Genomic DNA, 21,483 nt, shown 5'->3' with positions numbered 1-21,483 from the left:
ATACAGGAAGCTCGAGCCCCAACAATAAACAACAAATAAGGAGCTGAAGAGATTGCTAGGGCAGGTCCATTTCCTTCTTCGGGATCATATCCAGAATACTGGAGGTCGGGATCAAGGAACTCCTGCTGGATAACTTCTGCTTCAAACAGAACTTTCAATATTGCATTGCTTTCATGTGGAAATTTACTACAGAGAAGTCTCGTTTGCGTCGAAAAACGAGTTCCTGCATTAACAACCTACCCATGATTTGGTAACGGGTGAAAATGAACATTGGGTTCTCCTGTCAACTTTGCGAAGTCAAGCTCATAGACTCTCATTTGCCTGTAGGCTGATCTCCATATGGATGCGCGAGTGAAGGCCTTTCCTCAACTTCAACTATTTTGTTTGGGACGCTCCGGCACATTAAATGCGAGAAGTGCGCTATTTCCCAATCCAAATAGTCAAAACTCACGTAATCGTAATAAGAAGAGTTTCTCCCTTTTTCTTTTGTAAAATCCGAAGCAGCTACGCCTATTGAAAGAATAAATCTTCCCCCGTCCTCTAACCTGGACTCCATTCTTCCTCTAGAAGGATAATGGGATCCAGACTATAATCAAGCTATGATCGTCAAATTTCATATAGAAAAGATCAGGTTATTGCTGATCATCTGGTCTATCGCTCCTTTTGAGAGTGACATAAGCCTTTCCCCTGCAGTGAAGTTTCTTCCTTCCCTGACTTACTTGAAAAAAGGCTTCTCTTTTCCTCCGCTCGTAGGAAGCTAAGCACGAGACGCAGACGATCAGACGAAAAATGAGATGATACCTATTCCCTAGTCGAATTCAAGGATTCCAATCAGCTTAAGGATTAGAATCAGTTCAACACTGCAGTCCATGTGAGGCTAGATCTTCAAAGAGGGTCATCTCTAGCTAGCGCTAAAGATCGATTGAATTCCATTCAAAATCTCGAGTATCGAGCAGATCATGTAAACCACCCTTATAATCAGAAGCACACGCCTGAAAAGGGCCTCGAACACTCATTTTAAGCAACTCTTTCCTGAGACAGCTAAACCTGGATTGGGCTCTTTTAACCTCTCCTTTTCAAAGGCCTTCCAGAAACCCGTAATGGATTAGCTGAACTGAGGAACCACAGCCTAGCGTTTAATTGGAATCGTTAACTTCATTGTTGCCTTCGACCAAGGGATAGTTTTGCAATTCTCAGTAAAGGTTACTAAAGCCAAAACCACATTGGTGGTCTCTGACATCAAAATATACGTGGACATCTAAGAATGTCGATTTCAGATTAGTCAACTTTCATTGAAAGAAAGAACCGAGATAGCAGACAAGAGCCTTCTTGGCAAGCCCGATCACGGTTTGATTTCCTCTTGGATTGCGTCAATGGATCAAGTAAAAAAACGGAGGATTTGCTAAAGTAGGATCGCTCCGATCTCACTCACCTGTGAAAATTCGTTTAAGATAAAAGCACCGGTTTTATCCAACCCCGCTAACTCCAACGACAGGCAAAGGCCTGTCCACAAAAGAACCCTGAAACGAAAACCCTTCTACCTCTTCTTTATCGCCTGTCGTTAAATGAAAGTGGATTAGAGTTCCCCTATGAGAATGGGGCTGGTGAAATAGGAGACCTCAAGCTACCATACTTGACTAGAACCGAAGGAAGATCTCTCACACCTATATTGAAATTCCCCATGGAGGGCGTCAAATGCATCAAACACACCTATCCATGAATCCCTTGCTCCGATCTGAAATGGCCAAGCAACAGAAGAGGCTACGGTAATGCTTCTACACCTTCAGCAAAAAGAGATTGGGGCCATTCTCCCAACTAAGTGATACGCTACCTAAATGTCAACCATTATTTAGGATATCTCTGTGAAAGCAGTAAAAGTAGAAGCTTCCTCCCTAGCAGTGGCCATTAAAGGTACGAAAGCACTTCTCCGAGATTGATACTTTTGAAGTCAAATCAAAGAACTCTCGTTCTGCTCCTGAGTGAGTCTCCCAAAGAGAGTTAATAACTAATATAAGTTGAAAGAACATTTTGACCTAATATTGAAACTTGCTCTTTATGTATTCCTCTCCTCTCAGTCAAGTAAACTACCTTATTCTTAATTCTAATCGGGTAGCGGAAACTATAGCGACGGAGTATACATTCTCAATTCTTTTGTCAGAATGGTACCTCAAAGAATAAAGAATGTTTGATTTTCTTCTTTAACATCTAGCTGGCAATGGGAACTAGATGCCAACGAGCGGCACATCATTGAAATTTGACAACCTCACCCCTTTTCATTGAAGTAGGGGAGTGTAGTCGGATGGAAAGATCGAGTGTGATCGCATGATCGACTGTTAAGGGAGGAACTTCAACAAAGAGGGTTGATCAACAAGTTCAGACTCTTTTCTGTCAATTCGGCTGTATTGTCTCATTTCCATATAAAAATCGAAAATGTATTGAATTATTCGATATAAGGGCTTCTCTTAAAAGAGGCATAGGAACAATGTCCCGAAACTGAAGATGGAACTGAAAGCTGCCATACGAGATTAGAGAATAGAAAGAAGGGTTTCAAGAAAGAGAGGGTTCAATAAACCCTGCAGTTCACGATGCATAACTTCTAACTAGCTCGGAAAGGCAAGAACCCTACTTTAGGGGTATAGCTTCAATTTTACCAATCAAGGGTGGGAACTCATTCCTTCTTAGAAGAGTTTTCGTGCACCGGATCTCAACTCCTCCCCCAGTCTCGCACAAAGACAAAGAAGGAAGATAGTTTCAGCATGAAGCTTGCTTGGCATGAAGGTTGAAATAGGAGATTCTAATACGAAAACAAAGGTAGAAAGCGAACCAGGAAACGTTAAACTGCTCAACTCAAGTGAGCTTAACCCAGGCAAGAAGGAAAGAAAGGCACTTTCGGGCACACAACCACTGAAGTGAAGGTTTCAAGTCTTGAATGCCGGTCTTTGGCTAGAGAGGTGTGCGAAGCAGCCGGTTTGCATTTTAGATCTGGGAATCAACGAGTGAAGAAGCCGGTTGTTCTAAGCGATCCTGAAACAGGGAAGAAAGAGCTCGGTATAGAGTTGGGTGAAGTGAACTTTCAGCATTTCGAAAAGGGAGATCTTCTATAGGGGAAAAGGCTTGCAAAGAATCTCCTGATTCAAATCTTGGGCGAAGGGTGCCACGGGAAGGCTCTGACTGTGAAACGAGGTCAAAAGCTAGTCCAAGAAGCCATTGAGACGTGGTCCAACTACTTGAACTAATGCGGGCGGTTTCAAACCTCCACTAAAACTCCCTTGGTTGATTGACTTCGTTCGTCTACCCGCGGACTCTCGGTTGAGCTAGTACATCGCTATGTACCCTCTCGCTACCTACCTTGTTTAACGCCCTATCCCGTAGGTCGAGTGGCTCCGCTCGTTCCCTATCAAAAAAGTTATTACATTCTTCTCCTTATTCGTTTTCCATTACTTCATTCCCTTCGCTTCCTGGTACAGCTTTCCTGCCCTGTTGATGTTGTTAATCCAATAGCTAAGATATCCCCTAAAAAGAAAGAAAAGAATGCTAAAGTCAAGACTAGTGAGATTAGCTTGGTGTACTTCTATCTGAAGATTGATAGAAAATTTACTTTTTTAGAAGACAGGACAAATGCCACAGAAAGAGAAGGAATGGAATCGGATCTCAGTTAATGCCCTCAGTCTGCTTTGCTCCATCTAAGGCTAGGGCTAGGCACTTAATCTCCCCAACATTTCTTCTTCATGTGCACATTTGAAAACAACCTGTTGGCTAGCTGCCCGGATCTGATGCATGTCGAAAAGAGGCCCTTTATACTATACACAAAAGAGCTCTTCGGATTCACTTGCTATTGGTTGGGCTACACTTTCTTGCCTTAGGTCAATCAGGTCTTTCTCTTCCCTTACTAATGCTAATGTGGGATCAGTTACTTCCGAACAGTCTATTGACTCCCGAACAACTAATTTGTCCATGAATTCCCTTCTGCTTCACCTTGTGGCCTATCCCAGACAGCTATGGAAGCTGCTAGCTACCTTCTTCCCATTCTTTAGTAGCCCGAGATGAGTTCTACACCCTAAGGAGACAGAGAAAGCCCTTCTAGAGATTCATGTAAAACCTGTTCTTGAAAACAGCCTACTCATGCAAAGAGTCCTTTTCCCCATGCCCATGCTATGAAAACTTCACACCAAGTCAAGCCGTTAGCTTTAGTAAGAAATCGAGATTCCTATTCCTGTCCGGCTTGAAACTAGAATTAGATAAGTATAGTACGCAGGGAAGTACCTATCTGAAAGGAAGGTAACGGCTGGCACATAGATGGAATCAAAACGAACATCCCTCTAACCAAAGATGCATCATCAAGTGTGTATCAGATTATGAGTTACTCCTTGTTGAATGAAAAGATTGCAAAACATACGTATCAGCAGGCCCTTCTCCAAGCAACATCTTTAGATCAGGACTTGCCACGTTTTTCCCCGGTGACTGATCTGATTGGTTGGGCAACGATGCCTTCTTCTTTCTACTGCAACTTCCTTCACTCAAGCTGGTACCATCAACGTGGTCCAGAAATCTCATTTAGTAATAGTTCCAGTCAAACCAGGGAAGCAGCAGCAGGACGTAGTGTGGTAGTTCGGTTCCAGGTCAGTTCCAGTTCGGATCGAGTAACGGTGATTGAAGGGATGGGATCGGAAGCTCCTGATTCCAATAGTTAACTAGGCTGTGGCAGGCGAGTCTGCTTTCCCTTAATTAAGCCAACTCTATCTGTACTCCTTTAAGGGCGCACAAGCCTAAGTCTCAAATCGGACTAGTGTCAATCTTTTAGCGTTATGGTGCCACGGTAAGGATGGATGCTGTGCGGTTGCTTGCCCAAGGGGCTCTCTCGTCTTGGTCCTTTTATTTTATAAAGGCCTGTCCCTTGAAGCAAACATCTTTTCGTTGAATACTTTCATTAGCTGTCCTTAGACCTAAACCCTCATTACGCAATGGAGTATGTTGGATAGGGGGTTAGTCCTTTCATGAAGGAATGGTGGAGAGAAAGCTATTGATTTATTATCTGTCTACGTTAAGTCGAGCCTTCCTACTAGATTTGTAGGTGCCCCACCAGTAAGTAAAGGTAAAGAGAGAACATAAGCAGTAAGGGATGGTGAGGAGGTTGTTGCACTCGAAAGGAAGTATAGTATCACAAGGCCAGGTACGGGATATAAGGCTTAGCCAAACTAAGCAACACTCCATAAATAAGCAGAAGAAGGCCTCTTTCGACTGCTGTTTCTTAATCAGTTTTGGTTGTTTCAGGAAAGGCTGTACCAGAAGTAGCGGGATATCGAAAAGTAAATGCTATACCGGAAACGCGATATCTAAAGTTAATCTCAGTGAATTCTATACCAAGATGTATGTCGTCAAACCCAACCTAAGACTCTTTCTCCCGGCACAATCCTTTATCGTTCCCAAGGTAGGCGTGCATCCAGAATTTCTTTTATATAGTAGGATTTAGGGCCATGTATCTTACAATCTCTTAGAATATCCTTCAATAATGATATATTTTGCTCGTCCTTTTTTACGGGATCCCATTCCGGGGTCAGCTCTTCCTTCTCGTTCAAGAAGTCTATGAGGCATTCCTCAGGATTGTAGGGGGCCTTTTCCTGTAATGTGGGATACTCTGTTAGCATTTTATTCAAAAGGGTTAATGACTCATGTTTGAGTTCGCGGATCAGGAGATCCTTATTCTCAAACTCGATTAATCGGTTATACTCCCTCTGAGAGGGAGCCTCAGCAAGTTCTAGTTTTATGTCAGACCAATACTGATCCACCGTCTTACCCAGAAGAAAGGGACTATGTTTTAAGCGCAAAACTCGATTACGGAGGGATGCTTCCAAGCTAAAATTCTTTTGAACAAGGTTGTCCCATATGGTATCCTGAGAAATAGTAGAGATCGAAATAGAAATAGGCGCCGGATTTGAAGGTCTGGCATTGGACGGGCCCGACATCTCGCGTGCAGAAGATGTTCTTCCATTTCTTTTAGTTCAGGAGATGCCATCCTAAGAATAGGAAATTATTCAGATAAAGATGGTGAACCAGTAGGGTTGGTATGAGATGAAGCTTCCCCCTGCTGGAGTGGTGCCGAAGAGGAAGCTTCAGCCCCGCCCCCTTCAATCTTAGAATCATCCCCTGTAACAACTGTCACTAAAATCAATAATTAGGACGATAATTAGTCAATAAGAAAACCCTAATTAAGACACCCAAGTAATTCTGCATTAGCCCTAAAATTTTCAGAACAAACGGAATCAGGATCAGGGCCCCTAAAACTCAAGGGTGGCAAACCCTAGTCGAATAGTTATCTAAATAAAACGTTGGGACAATCTGATTTGTCCAAATTATCGATTCAGCAAGCCTAGTCCCGAGCCTAGGCAGCCTATAATTAGACTGCTTAGCTTACGGACCGTAAGGGATCAGGCATACGGTCCGTAAGCGAGTCCCAAAAATTAGTATAAATAGCAGACATTGGCAGTCGGTTTATGCTGCTCAAACGACGTTCAAAGTCGAATTACACACTGAGTTATACTCTGTATACTCTTAAAACACACACGGGTCACGAAGTGCTGCCGCAATCAAGGTAATAACTCGGTCGCTATTATGATTCATTTTTAGACTGATCAATGGATGTTTAAGTGCCGCCCACATAGGGTTATACTTTGTCGTTCGTCGTTAAATCGATGGATGTTTAAGTATTGCACTTTGTCGTTCGTTGTGAGAATTTGATCTCGTGAGTTATCGTAACTGCTGTATTGATCACTAACCCGATTGTGTGTGTGTGCCTTATTATTTAAATAAGGTTAATCACAGGCAAATCAGTAAGGCTTATATCTTGCTCGTTAAATCTGCAATGTGAGTCATTCTCTTTTTATCAACTGTTTTACAATACTCCAAATTTATTTTCAAAAAGTTATAATTACAGGGACTAAGTCGTGGATATCTTGATTTATTGGTTAGTGGGGTATTGTGCACATTACTATTTCTCCCAGTTAGGTTCATTGACCTACTAGGGAGCAACGTCACTATTAGAGTTCATTGACCTAATAGTGGTATGACCATCGTCACCATTGTGACCTGTCACCATTGTGACAGAAAGCCAGACAAAGATAAGATAGGAACCATTGTAATCGCTCTTATGCTGTAATTTATAACTATGGGTCATTTCCTAAAACCTGAATGAACTCACTCAGTATTTCCCCGCTGACAAAACCTTTTTCAAACATGTTTCAGGTGATCTGTTGTGAGCAAAGAAAAGTGCCAGGAAGCACTACCAGCTTAGAAAAGTGGCTCATTGTAAATAAATAAAAGAAACATGTTTTGAAAAATAAAAGATTTCCTTGTGAAATCACATTATTGTAAATTATGGGATTTTATCCCCAAATTATGTAAACGAGCAGTTTTAATAATAAAAGATCCTGTTTTAAAAAGACTTCCGCTGTCGCCTAAATTAAATACCACGGGATTTCTGTCCCGCGGCTCCTGAAACGGGTCAAACCGGGTCGGGGGCCGTGACATCCCCGGAGTCACAAAAAGCCATAATCGGTATCCCCAGCTTTATGAGAGTCAACGAAAGAGAAATCAAAACGAGATATATTAAGATATCAATAAAAATAGATTGATAGTTTCTTACCGAGATCGGATTTCCTTTTCGTGCCATATGCGCTTAGACTTTACTTTTTTCCCTTTTTGATTCCCGGTCCAATATTAGTTCTCGAGGATGCATCTCCATCTCCTCGTTAAAAGCAGCGTGGTAGATCAACACGCTTATCTTATATAAGAAAGAAAATAAGCAGGGGAGCCAAGAAGCTCAAAGAGAGTCTGGGAAGCTTAGGCAAAAGCATACGCTTCAGACGTTTCTAAGGCTTTAGTTCCTTTTCTATGTCCTTTTCTCTATGGTAGATAGAATATGCATTTTGTTCTTTGATGCGTGTCAGTGTAATATATTTTTTATGTATATTTTAAGCCCTTTTTACACTTTTAGCCAAGTTTTACATTTATAAAACACGATATTTACTAACACTAAACACACATATGGGCAAGTGCACCCATCGTGGACGTAGTATAGTGTTGGTAAGATACCGAGGTCGTCCAAGGACACAAGAGCTTTTAGTACCGGTTTATCCTCAACGTCTAATCAAATCAAAAAGTTAGAAAAGATTTTTAAACTAAGAAAATAAAACTAACTAAATGCTGAAAAATAAAATAAAAATAAAAACAGATAGACAAGATGAATCACTTGGATCCGACTCGTGTATTAGTATAACCTTTGATTATTTTCGCACTTTTGCACTTGTTTAAGAGATTATCTTAGTTATTGTAGTAGGCCCCTCTTTTGAAGGCGACGTTACCCTCAATCCAGTAGTTTGAGTCAGCAAGGATACAATCCTAAAGGGTTGGATTATTGGAAGATAATGAATTAAGTTATTAATGCAAATTATGGTAGGCCCCGCTTTTGGCGGTGACGTTACCCTCGACTAAGTAGTCTGAGTCAGCAGGGATACAGTCCTAAATAGCCGGGTTATAGTATTAATAGTAGTTAACTTATGATGGGGTCAAAGAGTTTGGATCCCCGCCATCCAATACCTATGGGCATTGAAGGAGATCCTACTAAATTTGACCCAGGTCCCTTGCAGGACCTCTAAACGCTGAACAAGGGCAAGACCCTTACCAAACCGTTCCCTTAACCCCCGACCAGGTAGCCAACATACCTCCATATAGACCGTGAAGATATGAATGGTGAAAATCTTTTATTTTATATAGACAGAAAAATAATGCCAAGACACCACGGACAAACGATAAGGAAAGATCACCTTCAACATAAGCAACTAGTTATTAAAGTCATTAATAGAAAACCAAATAAAAAGTGCAAAAGATTGAAAATAAAAAGTATTATACTAAACACTTGTCTTCACCAAGTGATGTAAGAGACTTAGGCAAACATGGCCTTGATTGTCAAGAACTCTTACGATCAATCTTGGATCCCGAGACGACTCACACACTCTATGATGGACAATGGATGATGGTGGTGGATGATGGTGTTGTGATGGTGGTGGGTGGTGGATGAAGTGTGAGAGAGGTGGTGTGCCAAGGGATGAGTTGCAATGAAACCAAGCACTCCTATTTATAGGCTGAACAGAAGGCTGGGCATGGCCCCTGTCCGCTGGACACGCTCCCGTGCTTGTCTGACACTCTCTCTCTTCATTAATTGTAATTCGCAATTACAATTAATGCGCCTGCTGTACTTTCGCCACGCCCCCGTGTCCGCTGGACACGGCCCCGTGGTGGGCAATAGAAGCTTCTATATGTTTGTCTTTTCTGCTGCTTCTTGGGCACGGCCCCGTGCTGGCTGAGCACGGGGCGTGTTCAGTCTTCTGCCTTCTCTATTTTGCTTGGGAGGATGCTGTTGAGGGGTCGGGCAATCCACTTATGTTCCTTTTCTTGTATTTATGTTAGATTTAGCTGTCTTTTTGCTTCTTTTGTGAATTTGAGCTCATTTAATCCTGAAAATACAAAAGGAAGACAAAAACACTCTTTTTCCAACATTAGTACTTAAAAATGGTTAGTTTTATGCCTCATTTGATGTAATTTATATGTTGCATTTTACACACATCATTCTTCTTCTTGTGATTCTTTCGGCTGTGAACCAGAGCTAATTATTTTCTCTATTGTAGCTGAATCTCCATCAAAAAGACCTACTCGCGGCACACAGGCTATATCTTTGAATGAATCATCGACTTGGGGCCTATTCTTTCATTTTTCCAGTGAGGGGATCGCGGTCTCACTAACAAAACTTGACGATGAGACTTTCCGGGCCCTCTTTTTATAATAGATCCACGTAGGGAATATGTCCTCCAAACGGCATGTTATTTGTTTGCCTCTGCTCATCTGGCTGACAGGGTAGCCGATGATTAGCCTTTGTTGGCGGGGCTTGACTTTCCGACTAGTATCAGTGTACGGATACCAATCTCGATGTCTTCCCCTCCCTTTTCGAGGTTTTTTTATTGAGTCTCTCAACTGACTTACAACTTCCATCCTGCCCCCTCATCCATCCATTGCTTTATTCCATGGTATTGGCTAGGGCCTAAGCTTGAGGAAGTTCAAGGCACGGTCGTCTTCGCCTGGCTCTAGCAGCTTCCCTACGTCACCGATTAAACTGGGTCAAGGGGGTTGGGGCTCATTTTCCTTCGTTGATTGAGCTCTTTCAGAAATCAGCCCTTCCCTTCTTCACAGGCTCAAAACTTGTATTCTGAATCTTGAGCTTGGTCGTTGCGTTGGCCTTTGATAATTAGTAGTAGGTAGGTGGCCACCTCACTAATCAAGTCTATGGGGCGTCTTTCTTCTACTTCCACCCGACTTGCCGTCACAGACAAATCAGAAAAATGACTTAGGTGATGTGGGCTTCCTGACCCTGATGAATCAAGAAGGGTTCGCTCTTGGCCTACGCCTTGGCTTTTTGAAGATAAATACACTGCCCGATCCGCTGCTTCACCTATAGGTATTGATAGAGTGGCTGAACTAATGGAAAGAAAGACAGGGTTTTCCACATCCATCTCGGGCAATAGAGCTCGTACAGCAAGATCTCTTTCTTCTTCTTCAAATGGCGAAAGGGATCTCAAAGCGACTAGTCTGATCTGGTACGATGTGGGTTGGGGGTTTTGAGTCATAAAGAGTCTGTATTTTATTGGACTTGCCGAGAAGTGTTAAGAGCAGACTAAGCTAAGGAAGAAAAAGAGGATTAGGATGCTTATCTTCCTTCCTACACCTAACTTGGCTATCGCTTGTCAGCTTCCGTCCCTGTTGAATCGGTTCTATCCGTTTATTCATGTTTCCACCCTAGGATTCTTCCTTCAGTCCGAAAAGCCAAGCCGCTGATGCTACTAGTGCTAAATCAGCCGATGGAGTGCAACGTTACCGGGTCATTTTGTCGGTTTTAAGAGCCTTCGGCAACCGGCAAAGAAAGACCATTCTGAGTAGTAGTAATGCTCATAGCAAGCAAGAAAGATGGGGTAAAGGGGCGAAACGGCGGGAAATAAAAGTTCAGTTTATAGAGTCGGAGAGCTAGTAGAGCTCATAGGTTTCTACCTGTGACTAACTTAGTGTGCTTTTGGTAGCAGCAGCCATACCAACAATCTATCTTTCTGATGTAGAGTGTGAATCTTGTGTGTTAATGTGGGTATAATACGTGTTTTATTATATTTTAAGTGATAATGTGCCTTGAATATGTTGACTACGATTGTTTGTGGTTTCACAGGTAAAACGCGTAACATGACGAAGTTAGAGAGTTTAGTGATGAAACGGGGCAAGCACGGATGATTATTAAAGAGATATCATGTTAAACGGGATTGGTTTCGGGCCAAATGCTAGCTTGGAGTAGAGGTGTACAAATCGGTTAATCGGTTTTTAAAAAACCGGTTAAAAAAAACCGGTTTTTCCACCCAAAATAAAAACCGGTTTTTTTTATAACCGGTTCCGGTTACTAACCGGTTTTTGAGGTCCAAAACAATAACCGGTTGGGACCGGTTTTTAACCGGTTTTTCCCAAAAAAAAACGGTTTTTTACCGGTTTTTTAATAACCGGTTCGGTTAATAACCGGTTTTTGAAATCAAGAATAGTAACCGGTATAAAAACCGGCGGTTAAAAAAACCAGTTATAAAAAAAACCGGTTAAAAAAAAACCAGTTTCGGTTTTTTTTTTCAGTTTCGGTTCTAAAACCAGTTTTTTTGTAGACCTCTAACTTGGAGTTGCAAGTAACATGGAATAATAAAGTCTAGGGGCCAATTGTGATTTGGTGAAAGTTGTATTATGAATGAAATTGAGATTGTAGTCTACGATTGTAATAGGGTCAGCAAGTTAAAAAAGAAAACATCAAGTCATCATCATCTTTGACTTTTGGGGAACATCACATCCACGTGCACTAAAGTTGTTGGTGTCAACATCAATTTCAATCTTGGATTGAAGGAACATTAGAGTTCATTTATGTGGAATGGAGGGTTTTAATTAATTATCATCATTCAAGTCAACAACATCACATCATCCTACATATTCACGTGAAGAAGTTGGAGGGCATTTGGGCCTTGATTTTCAAAAAGAACAACACAACAAGAAGTTAACATCATCATTTAATGGGCCGACATAAGGGACACAAAAGTCAACATACGAAAAACCTTATTGGACTTGTGTGGGCTGCACATAATTGGCTATCCAGGAGTCCAGGTGACCGACTTAATATTGTTAACGTTTACGCTCCAAATGATCCGGTTAGCAGGAGGGGCTTGTGGGTAGAATTGTTACAGATCAAAGATAGTTTTTCGGGTATGTGGGTCATGATGGGGGATTTCAACAACGTTCGGGTGCCGGAAGAAAGGTTGAATTCGGAATATGTTGCTTTGAATGCGTGGCACTTTAACTCATTTATTCAGGTGGCAGATTTATTTGAATTCCAAATGGGTGGACACAAGTTCACTTATATGTCTGACTCGGGGGAGAAGTTGAGCAAACTCGACAGGTTTTTGGTGTGTCAGCAGTTTAGGGATAAATGGCCGACGACTTTCGTCACTGCTTTGTCTAGGTATGTTTCTGATCATAGCCCGGTGGTGTTGAGTACGACTCCTTCAGACTTCGGTCATACTCCGTTTCGATTTTTTATCTCTTGGATGGCGATGCCGGGGTTCGTAGAGTTTGTAAACGACAAATGTAGGATATTTAAGTTTAACGGCCCGGCCGACGTGGGCCTGGCTACGAAACTTAAATTCCTTAAAAACCGGATATAGGAGTGGGTGGCATTCGAGAAGAAGAGGGTGGAAGGGGTGTACGATGGGATTAAGAAAGAAATTGGTAATTTGGAGGTTTTGGCCGATTATCGACCTCTAAACACAGCTGAACTGGAACAGCGCATACAATGTAAGAATTATTTAAAGGAGCTCGATAGATTAAAGTCCTTGGATTTAAAGCAAAAAGCTCGGGTTCGATGGGCCTTAGAAGGGGATGAAAACTCATCGTTTTTTCATGGTGTTATAAGCGCTAACATCTCGAATAACAGGATTAATGGTATTATGGCAAGCTTCATAATCACATTGTACATTTTTGTAAATAGTCTACTTAGTCGAACGGGTCGTGCAATACTGACCACCTGCTCTTCATGGATTCGATACCCGACTTACCCTAGCTACCTAGGTTTAATTGGGTTTTTGACTGATCGGGACGACACGGTCACGTCAAAAATGGCGCCGTTGCCGGGGAGCTAGTGCGCTTAGTATTTCATTGCTTGTTGCGAACGGATCTCTATTCTTCCGAGAAAAAAAGAAAGAAGAGAAAGAACTAGGAGTTGGCGCCTACATAACTGCTTGCTTGCTTACCAAGCCATCCTGGCAAGCTCCTCTACACCGCTAATCTCCACCGGAACCGCACCCTGATTTCGTCACCACCGGAACCGCACCCTGATTCCGGCACCACCACACACTGATAATCTCTCTAGTCACCACCACACCACCAGTGATAGGCAACGCCGCCGTTCCGGCACACACACGGGACATGGCCGGCTACCATTCTCTCTCCATGTAATCGGCGGTGTGTGGGGTGAAGAAGGTTTAGGGTTTTATACTGGGGCTTCACATGAGACGCGTGACCAGAATCTCTTCTCAGACGTGGAGGAGAGGTGTGACCTCTATTTACCTGTGTGCCCTTTATTTACTGTTCATTAATTTCAGTTTTTAATATATAGGTAAATTCATGTTTTAGTACTAAAAACTTGATGTAAATAAAATAATAGTCTAAAAGTAGTTTCTAATCAAAGGTCTGATACCATCTGCTGAACGAATTGAAGATTTAAAGCAGCTTTGCATACTCATCTCTTCACTATGTTGCATCCTTTATGGTGACCTTACATATTCTTCAATTTTCTGCTTCAGTTGTGTGTCTGTGTCTGGAATCGGCATGTCTGGTGTAAGATGTTAACAAAAATCGTTAACTAAGAATGCCATAGTTTGTGCTAGGGTTTGGTTCCATGTTATTTCATATACTCTATATCCCAGGGACGGATTTAGCATTGTGGCAGGGTTGACCGTGCTACCTCTCAACTTTATCTTCGAAGTGTAATTTCTTTTTCGGTTTCATGTGTTTTATGTACGGGATACCCCTAAAAAATATTAGGATACCCCTTAATGTTCGTGTTGAACCGGATGAAAAAAGAACAATGGTGGAGCTGAAATAAAAGAGGATTGTGAGGTGTAGCGATCTATGATTTTATTTTTTGATATTGGCAAGTCGATGGAGGTGGTGTGTGAAGGAAAGTATGAGGAAGATGAAGAAGGTTTAGGGGCTGTTTGTTTACCTCTTAACAAGGCTCTTAATGATTCAGACCTCTTACTGTTTCAGCACTTGATGGTTCAGACTGTTTGTTTCACGAGCAAATGTCTGAATGGTTCAGACATGGTTAAGACCTCTAATCTGAATTGGTCAGACATTTGCCTCTGAACGGTTAAGCATTATACAGGCTCTTAATGGTTCAGACCTCTTACTTGTTCAACACTTAATAGTTCAGACTTTTTACTACTTCAACACTTAACCATTTAAATGTTGCCAAATAGCCCCTTATAGTATTTAATATATTTGAGAAGAGTACCCTTCTTTTAATGCCTCGTATTTTGTATTTTTACTGGGAAAGCAACTTCTTTTATTAGTTCATTAATATTCTACAATTTTATCATACATTTTATACCTTTTACTTTTACATATAGTAATTAGTTCTAAGTATTATATTAATTAAAGCTAAGGTACTATTTTTTCTAAAATTTAAAATATTATATTTGTAGGTTTCATTTTATTTGATACGTATAGTGAATTTGATTTTGGATTTGTTTTATATAATTAAATTATTTAAATACTAGGTTAAAACCCCGTGTATTACACAGGTTGAATATATATTGTTTTATATACTAAATAAATAATAAAAAAGTTATATCTTTAAAAACCGCGTGTATTGCATTACACGGGTTAAATAAACCTGTGTATTACATATATAGTCATTAAGACATGTTTTAAAAAAAAAACTAACATTGATGTGCTATTTATTTGTTAAAATATGAAAGAATTAAAACATAATAAAATCCTAATATAATTACAAAATTATTAATACAATCTTAATTAAAATGTGATACAATTAACATGTATTGAAATCCAATTTTAGTCTACCTACTCTAAAGTTTTAAGGCATAATAAAATCCTCACCATGTTCAAGATTGAAAATGTCTAATAAATAAATTGTAATACATTGTAAACCCTTTTTTAAACAATGAGGATAAACATTATTTAAATCGTTGATGATATAAAATTAGTTAAATTATTGTTTAATATTATTATTTGATGATGATATCTTGTTAGAATTTGTTGTTTACGTATCATATTGGATTTATGATAATCCAAAGCAGCTCTTTAAATTTAGGTCTCTCGACAACGCTAGTACAAGCATTGCCAAGGGTACAAAATGCAAGAAATAATTATTTTTTTAATGTTAAAGTTAGAAAACATATTAATATATATCATAGGGTAGGGTTTGAAATGATAGATTAAAAAAGTTCTTTCCTTGTTACCTACAAAAGAATTAGTCATATATTGTATTTTTGTTATTTTACGTGTGTTACATTATATTTTACAAATAAAACATGTGGATAATAAAAAAAAACTTACAGTTTGAGGTATCTTCGTTGATAGGTTTTTTGTAGAAGAACAATTAAGCATTTAGTCTTTTTGACATTTCCTTGTATTATGAGAATGCAAAACACAAGTGTATTATAATTCATATAACCACCTAGTAGCTTTGTACGTTTCAAAGATTATTTTTTGATAAGATTATTTGTGTAATAACATAGCTTTGTAAATGTTTTTATGACGAAGACTAATTGATACCAAATAACAAACACAATTCTGCAACTCTTTGTATTTATTAATTTCATCAAACAAATAACTTTATAATATTCCTTTAATATTTTATTTGTTTAATAAATATCAGCATGAATAATAACTATTAATACCTCAAGTTATAAAAAACAATTATAAGAAAAAAAGTTACTAATGACATAAGAAGAACTTATACATGTTGTATCAAATACGAAGTTTTCGGTTGGAATTTTGTTCGTAAAAACGAAGATGGGTAAACTTTTAAGTAATAAAATATATAAAGTTTGGAGAAAGATAATAGTGAACATGCTTTTAAAATAAAAAACCTCCATATTAATATTTGAAAAAATACATTTTATTTGGTTTATCCGAAAATTTATTAATATTATTCAACATATATTAAACCAAAGATACTCATATCATATTTACCTTCATATTAATTTTGAAAATATTACCTTTGAAAATTATTTCTTGATAAACGGAAGACGGGAACATATTTTTAAAATATAATATTTGAAAAAATACATTTTTTATTTTAAACGTAAATTTTAGTTTATACTTATCATATTTATTTAAATTTTCAAATTAAGTAGAGATGGCTTCAATAAATAACATGTGTCCTCTTATTGGTTTCTTTTATTATATAGTATAGATTATTTATTCAAGTACTATTTTTTCTAAAATTTAAAATATTATATATAAAGGTTTCATTTTATTTGATACGTATATGTGAATTTGATTTTGGATTTGTTTTATATTATTAAGTTGTTTAAGTATTATTTATTATTTAATTTAACGCATATTGAATTTGATTTTTTATTTATATTATTAAATTGTTTAAGTTATTATATATTATTTGATTTATTACTGGTTCAACACTTAACCATTTAAATGTTGCCAAATAGCACCTTATAGTATTTAATATATTTGAGAAGAGTACCCTTCTTTTAATGCCCCGTATTTTTACTATTTTTACTGGGAAAACAACTTCTTTTAATATTTAATTAATATTTCTACAATTTTATTATATATTTTATACCTTTTACTTTTACGTATAGTAATTTAGTTTTAAGTATTCTATTAATTAAAAGCTAAGTACTATTTTTCCTAAAATTTAAAATATTATATTTGGAGGTTTCATTTTATTTGATACGTATATGTGAATTTGATTTTGGATTTGTTTTATATAATTAATTTATGTAAATATTATTTATTCAAGTACTATTTTTTCTAAAATTTAAAATATTATATTTAAAGGTTTCAATTTATTTGATACGTATATGTGAATTTGATTTTGGATTTGTTTTATATTATTAAATTGTTTAAGTATTATTTATTATTTAATTTAATGCATATTGAATTTGATTTTTTATTTTTTTTATATTATTAAATTGTTTAAGTTATTATATATTATTTGATTTAAAATATTTATATAGTTGTTTGTTTTTCTATCATTTTTGTACCTTGATTTTTTCTTAAAAGAGACTTAGTAAATCTAATATTTTGTTTACTTTCAAAATTGGTTACAGAATAACATTTTTTCCTTTCTAAGCTTCCTCCTATTCTCCTATTCTAAGTAGGTTACGGTCACAGTCCATTTAAGTAAAAAGTTCACTTTTTTTTTAAATATTTTAATTTTATTGCTTGCAAATTTTAGTTTAGATAATGCTATACAAAATCTAGTTTTAGTTTTGTTTTTATGAGCCTATTTAATTATGTTATATTATTATTATTATTATTATTATTATTATTATTATTATTATTATTATTATTATTATTATTTGCTTATTTACCACTTATATGATTAATTTTCATGATCCTTTCATTATTTTCCTGAAACCGGCTTGATGTAGCTTATAGGCTTATATAAATATATATTTTTTTGAAGGGTGGGGGTGGCATTTTTTCTTGTCTCACCCCTCCCCACCACCACCAACAAGAATTTTTAGGGATTCTTATTAGAGTCGACTCTGTTTATTGTCGTAATTTTTTAATTTACACTTTATGAATGTGCGGTAAAAAAATATTTTGAGATACCGCTGAACTTTTGTTCAAGCTCCGTCACTGTTATATCCAATAATAAATTTAAAATAAATAAGTATTTTAAATGCTTTGCTTAAGTAAGCCAAACATGAAACAACCTACTTATATGTTTTATCTAGGTAACCTGTTTTGTCATGTATAAGTGTGTGTTAGGTAAGTTTGACTTACATGCTCATCCCCAAGTACGTAGCAAAGCTCTGTGTTTTGCTTGATCAATAATATGTAAAAAAGAGAGTCAGAAGTAAAGAGAAATTCTAGGGTATGTGGTAGCAATATTTAAAGATTCTTTTGGCTAAAAAATTATCATCACCATTCATAACCATATTTTTTAAAAACACCGAATCGATAAAAATTAACACTCTAAACCCAACGATAACACTTTATTCTCTAGGAATTTGTACCTCGATGTTCCTAGCTTCGAATGCCTATCACAACATAATAAATAGTCCTTTTTTAATTAGTGGCATTTTACAAAAATCATTTTATATCCTTACCTATGGTTCGTTGGGTTGCCCCAAACCCTTCAACCTGCATTTCGTTATCTACATTGACAAACGTATCACTCTCAACCTTGCCAGTGATCCCATCCGTGTCATCCGACAAAATCAAAGTGTTTGATTCACTTGCGGCCCTGAATTTATTACGCCCACCTCTCTTAAACGTAGACATACAGGGGTCAACAACATAATCATTGTTTCCAATACATCAAATAACCTTAACAAACTCTAACAATCAAACCCAATAACTAATCTCATCGAAAAAGCAAAAACCAACAACAAATAAGAGAGATGAAACTAAATGATACCATTCAAACCACTTGCACATTTTGGGGTTTTTATCTATCTTCCCTTATTCAACTATCTAAGTAAACAAAAAAACAAGGAATCACGCAATAGTTACAGTTAGAAACTAAACATTCAAAATGCTTATTGTACTTGATTTCTTTCATTTCCGACGCCCTTTACCGAATGATAACAATCGAAAAATCGCTCTCATATCTAGGGTTTTCTTCCAAACGAACTGTCAACGTCTTTTCTTTTCTTCTCCGATGATCGTCATACAGTTTTAAATTGGGTTAAAAATAAAAGGATATATGTAATGTTCCCTGTATTTTAAATTCCATAGCATTCTCAAAATTGGGTTGGGCCTCGCGTGTGGATCAGTCACCAATCCCTACTCCCATGCGGCTCATCTCAACGTTGAAATCTGCCATGCAACATGTATGGGCTTTTGTGATCCCACTCATTGCACATGTGAAGGCCCACCATTAAATTGTGGGTCTATGTAATATGTATCATATTAATTTTAAACGACCAAATAGTAGGGGTGTGCAAAAAACCGAATTAATCGAACCATAACCGAATTAATCGACAAAATCGAACCAAAAAAACCGAATAAAAAACCGGTAAAAACCGGTGGGTCGGTTAATGGTTTTTTTGAAAACCGAAATTAGAGGCTCGGTTATGGTTATCTTTTTTTCCATACCCACCATAACCGAACCGAGCCGATATATAATAAATATTTTTAGGATTTAGGACTTTTCACCACATTTTTAATATTTGATGTTTTTGACTCAAGATTTTTAGTGCTTATGGGTTTTTCATATCATTTTGTGGTTTTGATTGAATGTTTATTTGAACTTGTGGAATGTTTGATATCACTTTATTTGAATATTCAATAATAATTGGTATTAATATTATAGATTATATGTATTTTTTAATATTATGTAATATACTAGTATATATAAATATGCAATAACAATGTATTCCATGTTAAAAAAAATTAAGCTTTTTTTAGCTAAGCTAAATACACGGTTAACCAACCATAACCGACCCGCTATAACCATCAAAACCGAATAACCATAACCACCATAACCGATCGGTTATGGTTATGGTTATCCAATAACCGACATCGCGGTTATGGTTATGGTTTTGAGTCAAAATCAACCCAAACCGACCCATGCACACCCCTACCAAATAGTATGGTTTTAACATGAAGCGAGTAAAAAAAATTAGAGAGTCACACAACGAGTTGTAATTAGTTTTCATTCGATATCATTTAAATTTTGACAATTTTGGCGTCCCTCAATTCTCAACCAGTGTTATCTTTTGTGTAGCCTATGGACCATAAGTTGTAGTCAACTTATGTAGTTGAAATATCATTATCTCTAGCCAACTCTAAACTTGATAATAATTACATGTTAGAGCATTCACATCCTAACCATTAAATTATGTGAGGAGAGGTTTTTATATTATAAAGGGTATAAAAAGTGGTTGTGAGTAGATGAGAGAGAAAATGTTACTGTTCATCTGTATATTTAGGGGGACACTGTTCACCCGTTATAATTTTTTAATATATTTTGAAAGTGGTTGTGAGTGGAAGTGAGAGAAAAAGGTAATGATAATATTATTTAATTGAAAGGAGAGAGAAAAAGTATTTGTTTTTAGTGGAAATATATTGATATAGGAGTTGTTTTTTAGTGGAATGTATGTATAATTTGATGGATTGGATGTGAATGCTCTTATTAATTTATGGAGTTAATTACTGTTTTCGTCCCCGTGGTTTGTCAAAAATCACTATTTCAGTCCATTAGTTTAAAAATTGTGATTTCAGTCCCTGTGGTTTCACTTTGGTAACTATTTCAGTCCATGTGGTTTTACTTTCGTAACCATTTCAATCCATTTATTCTGTTATTCTGTCCACTTGTATGGGAGGATGGTCCTAGTCATAGTCCTCCCCACCACTTTTATGTTTTTTTTTTGTTTTTTTTAATCTTCTACTTTTTTTTAACATTTAACAAATAAAGTACCAAAATATTTTCATTAATATTAAAAAACATTACATAAACTTAAAAAAAATTTAAAAAAAAACATAAGCTTAAAAAAAATAAACTTAAAAAAAAAAGATAAACTTAAATCCTAATATATTAAAATAAGCTACTAGTCTTCGTCTTCCATATCGTGGTCGGGTTCGTTTTGAGCGTTGTTCCAAATGTACTCCACCAAGTCCGCTTGTAGGTTATGATGTGTGTACTCGTTACGTAGAGCGAACGTGTTCAAATCTTGTTGTTCCCCACTAACTGGAACAGAATTTCCAGTAGACGCATTTTCATCGTACTCGCATATCGCTCTACCTTCGTCTTCAATGACCATGTTACTAAAATACCTTCTTGGTCTCGGTTTAATTTTGCTCGTCTAGTTAGCCTTTGGGACGACGCTTCATCACCCGCCATGATGACCTGAGCCGCGTTCATAACCATGTTATGCATAATAGCATCCTCTTCCGAAGTTGAAGAATACCACGTAGACGAAGATGATGAAGAAATGGAAGAAATTGAAAAAATGGAAGAAGGTGAAGCCATGATAATTTTTTAGAGGTAGATGAGGTGGTAGTGGGTAAAAAATGGTATAAGAATAGATGAGTTTTTATAAAAAGGGAAGAGGGGTTATAAAATGTGAGAGAGATATGTGATTGTAGTGGGTGAAAAGTTGTGAAAAAATGTGTACAGGAGATGAGTATTTATAAAAGTGGGAGTGA

The 21,483-nt window shown here is 37.3% G+C and overlaps 1 protein-coding gene across 1 annotated transcript; it reads right to left on the bottom strand.

The window, feature by feature from the left end:
- Positions 1 to 1,466: 1,466 nt before the first annotated feature.
- LOC110934228 (uncharacterized mitochondrial protein AtMg01280-like) lies at positions 1,467 to 5,963 on the bottom strand. Its single transcript, XM_022177409.1, has 2 exons — positions 5,486 to 5,963; positions 1,467 to 1,555 (listed from the first exon to the last, which is right to left on the bottom strand). The coding sequence occupies exons 1-2, from the start codon at positions 5,961 to 5,963 to the stop codon at positions 1,467 to 1,469; spliced, it is 567 nt and encodes a 188-aa protein (XP_022033101.1).
- Positions 5,964 to 21,483: the final 15,520 nt, after the last annotated feature.

The sequence above is a fragment of the Helianthus annuus genome, chromosome 4, assembly GCF_002127325.2.
Source record: "Helianthus annuus cultivar XRQ/B chromosome 4, HanXRQr2.0-SUNRISE, whole genome shotgun sequence".
Taxonomy (NCBI): domain Eukaryota; kingdom Viridiplantae; phylum Streptophyta; class Magnoliopsida; order Asterales; family Asteraceae; genus Helianthus; species Helianthus annuus.
Note: the sequence above shows the minus strand (reverse complement) of the source record. Positions and strands in the feature narration are given on the sequence as shown.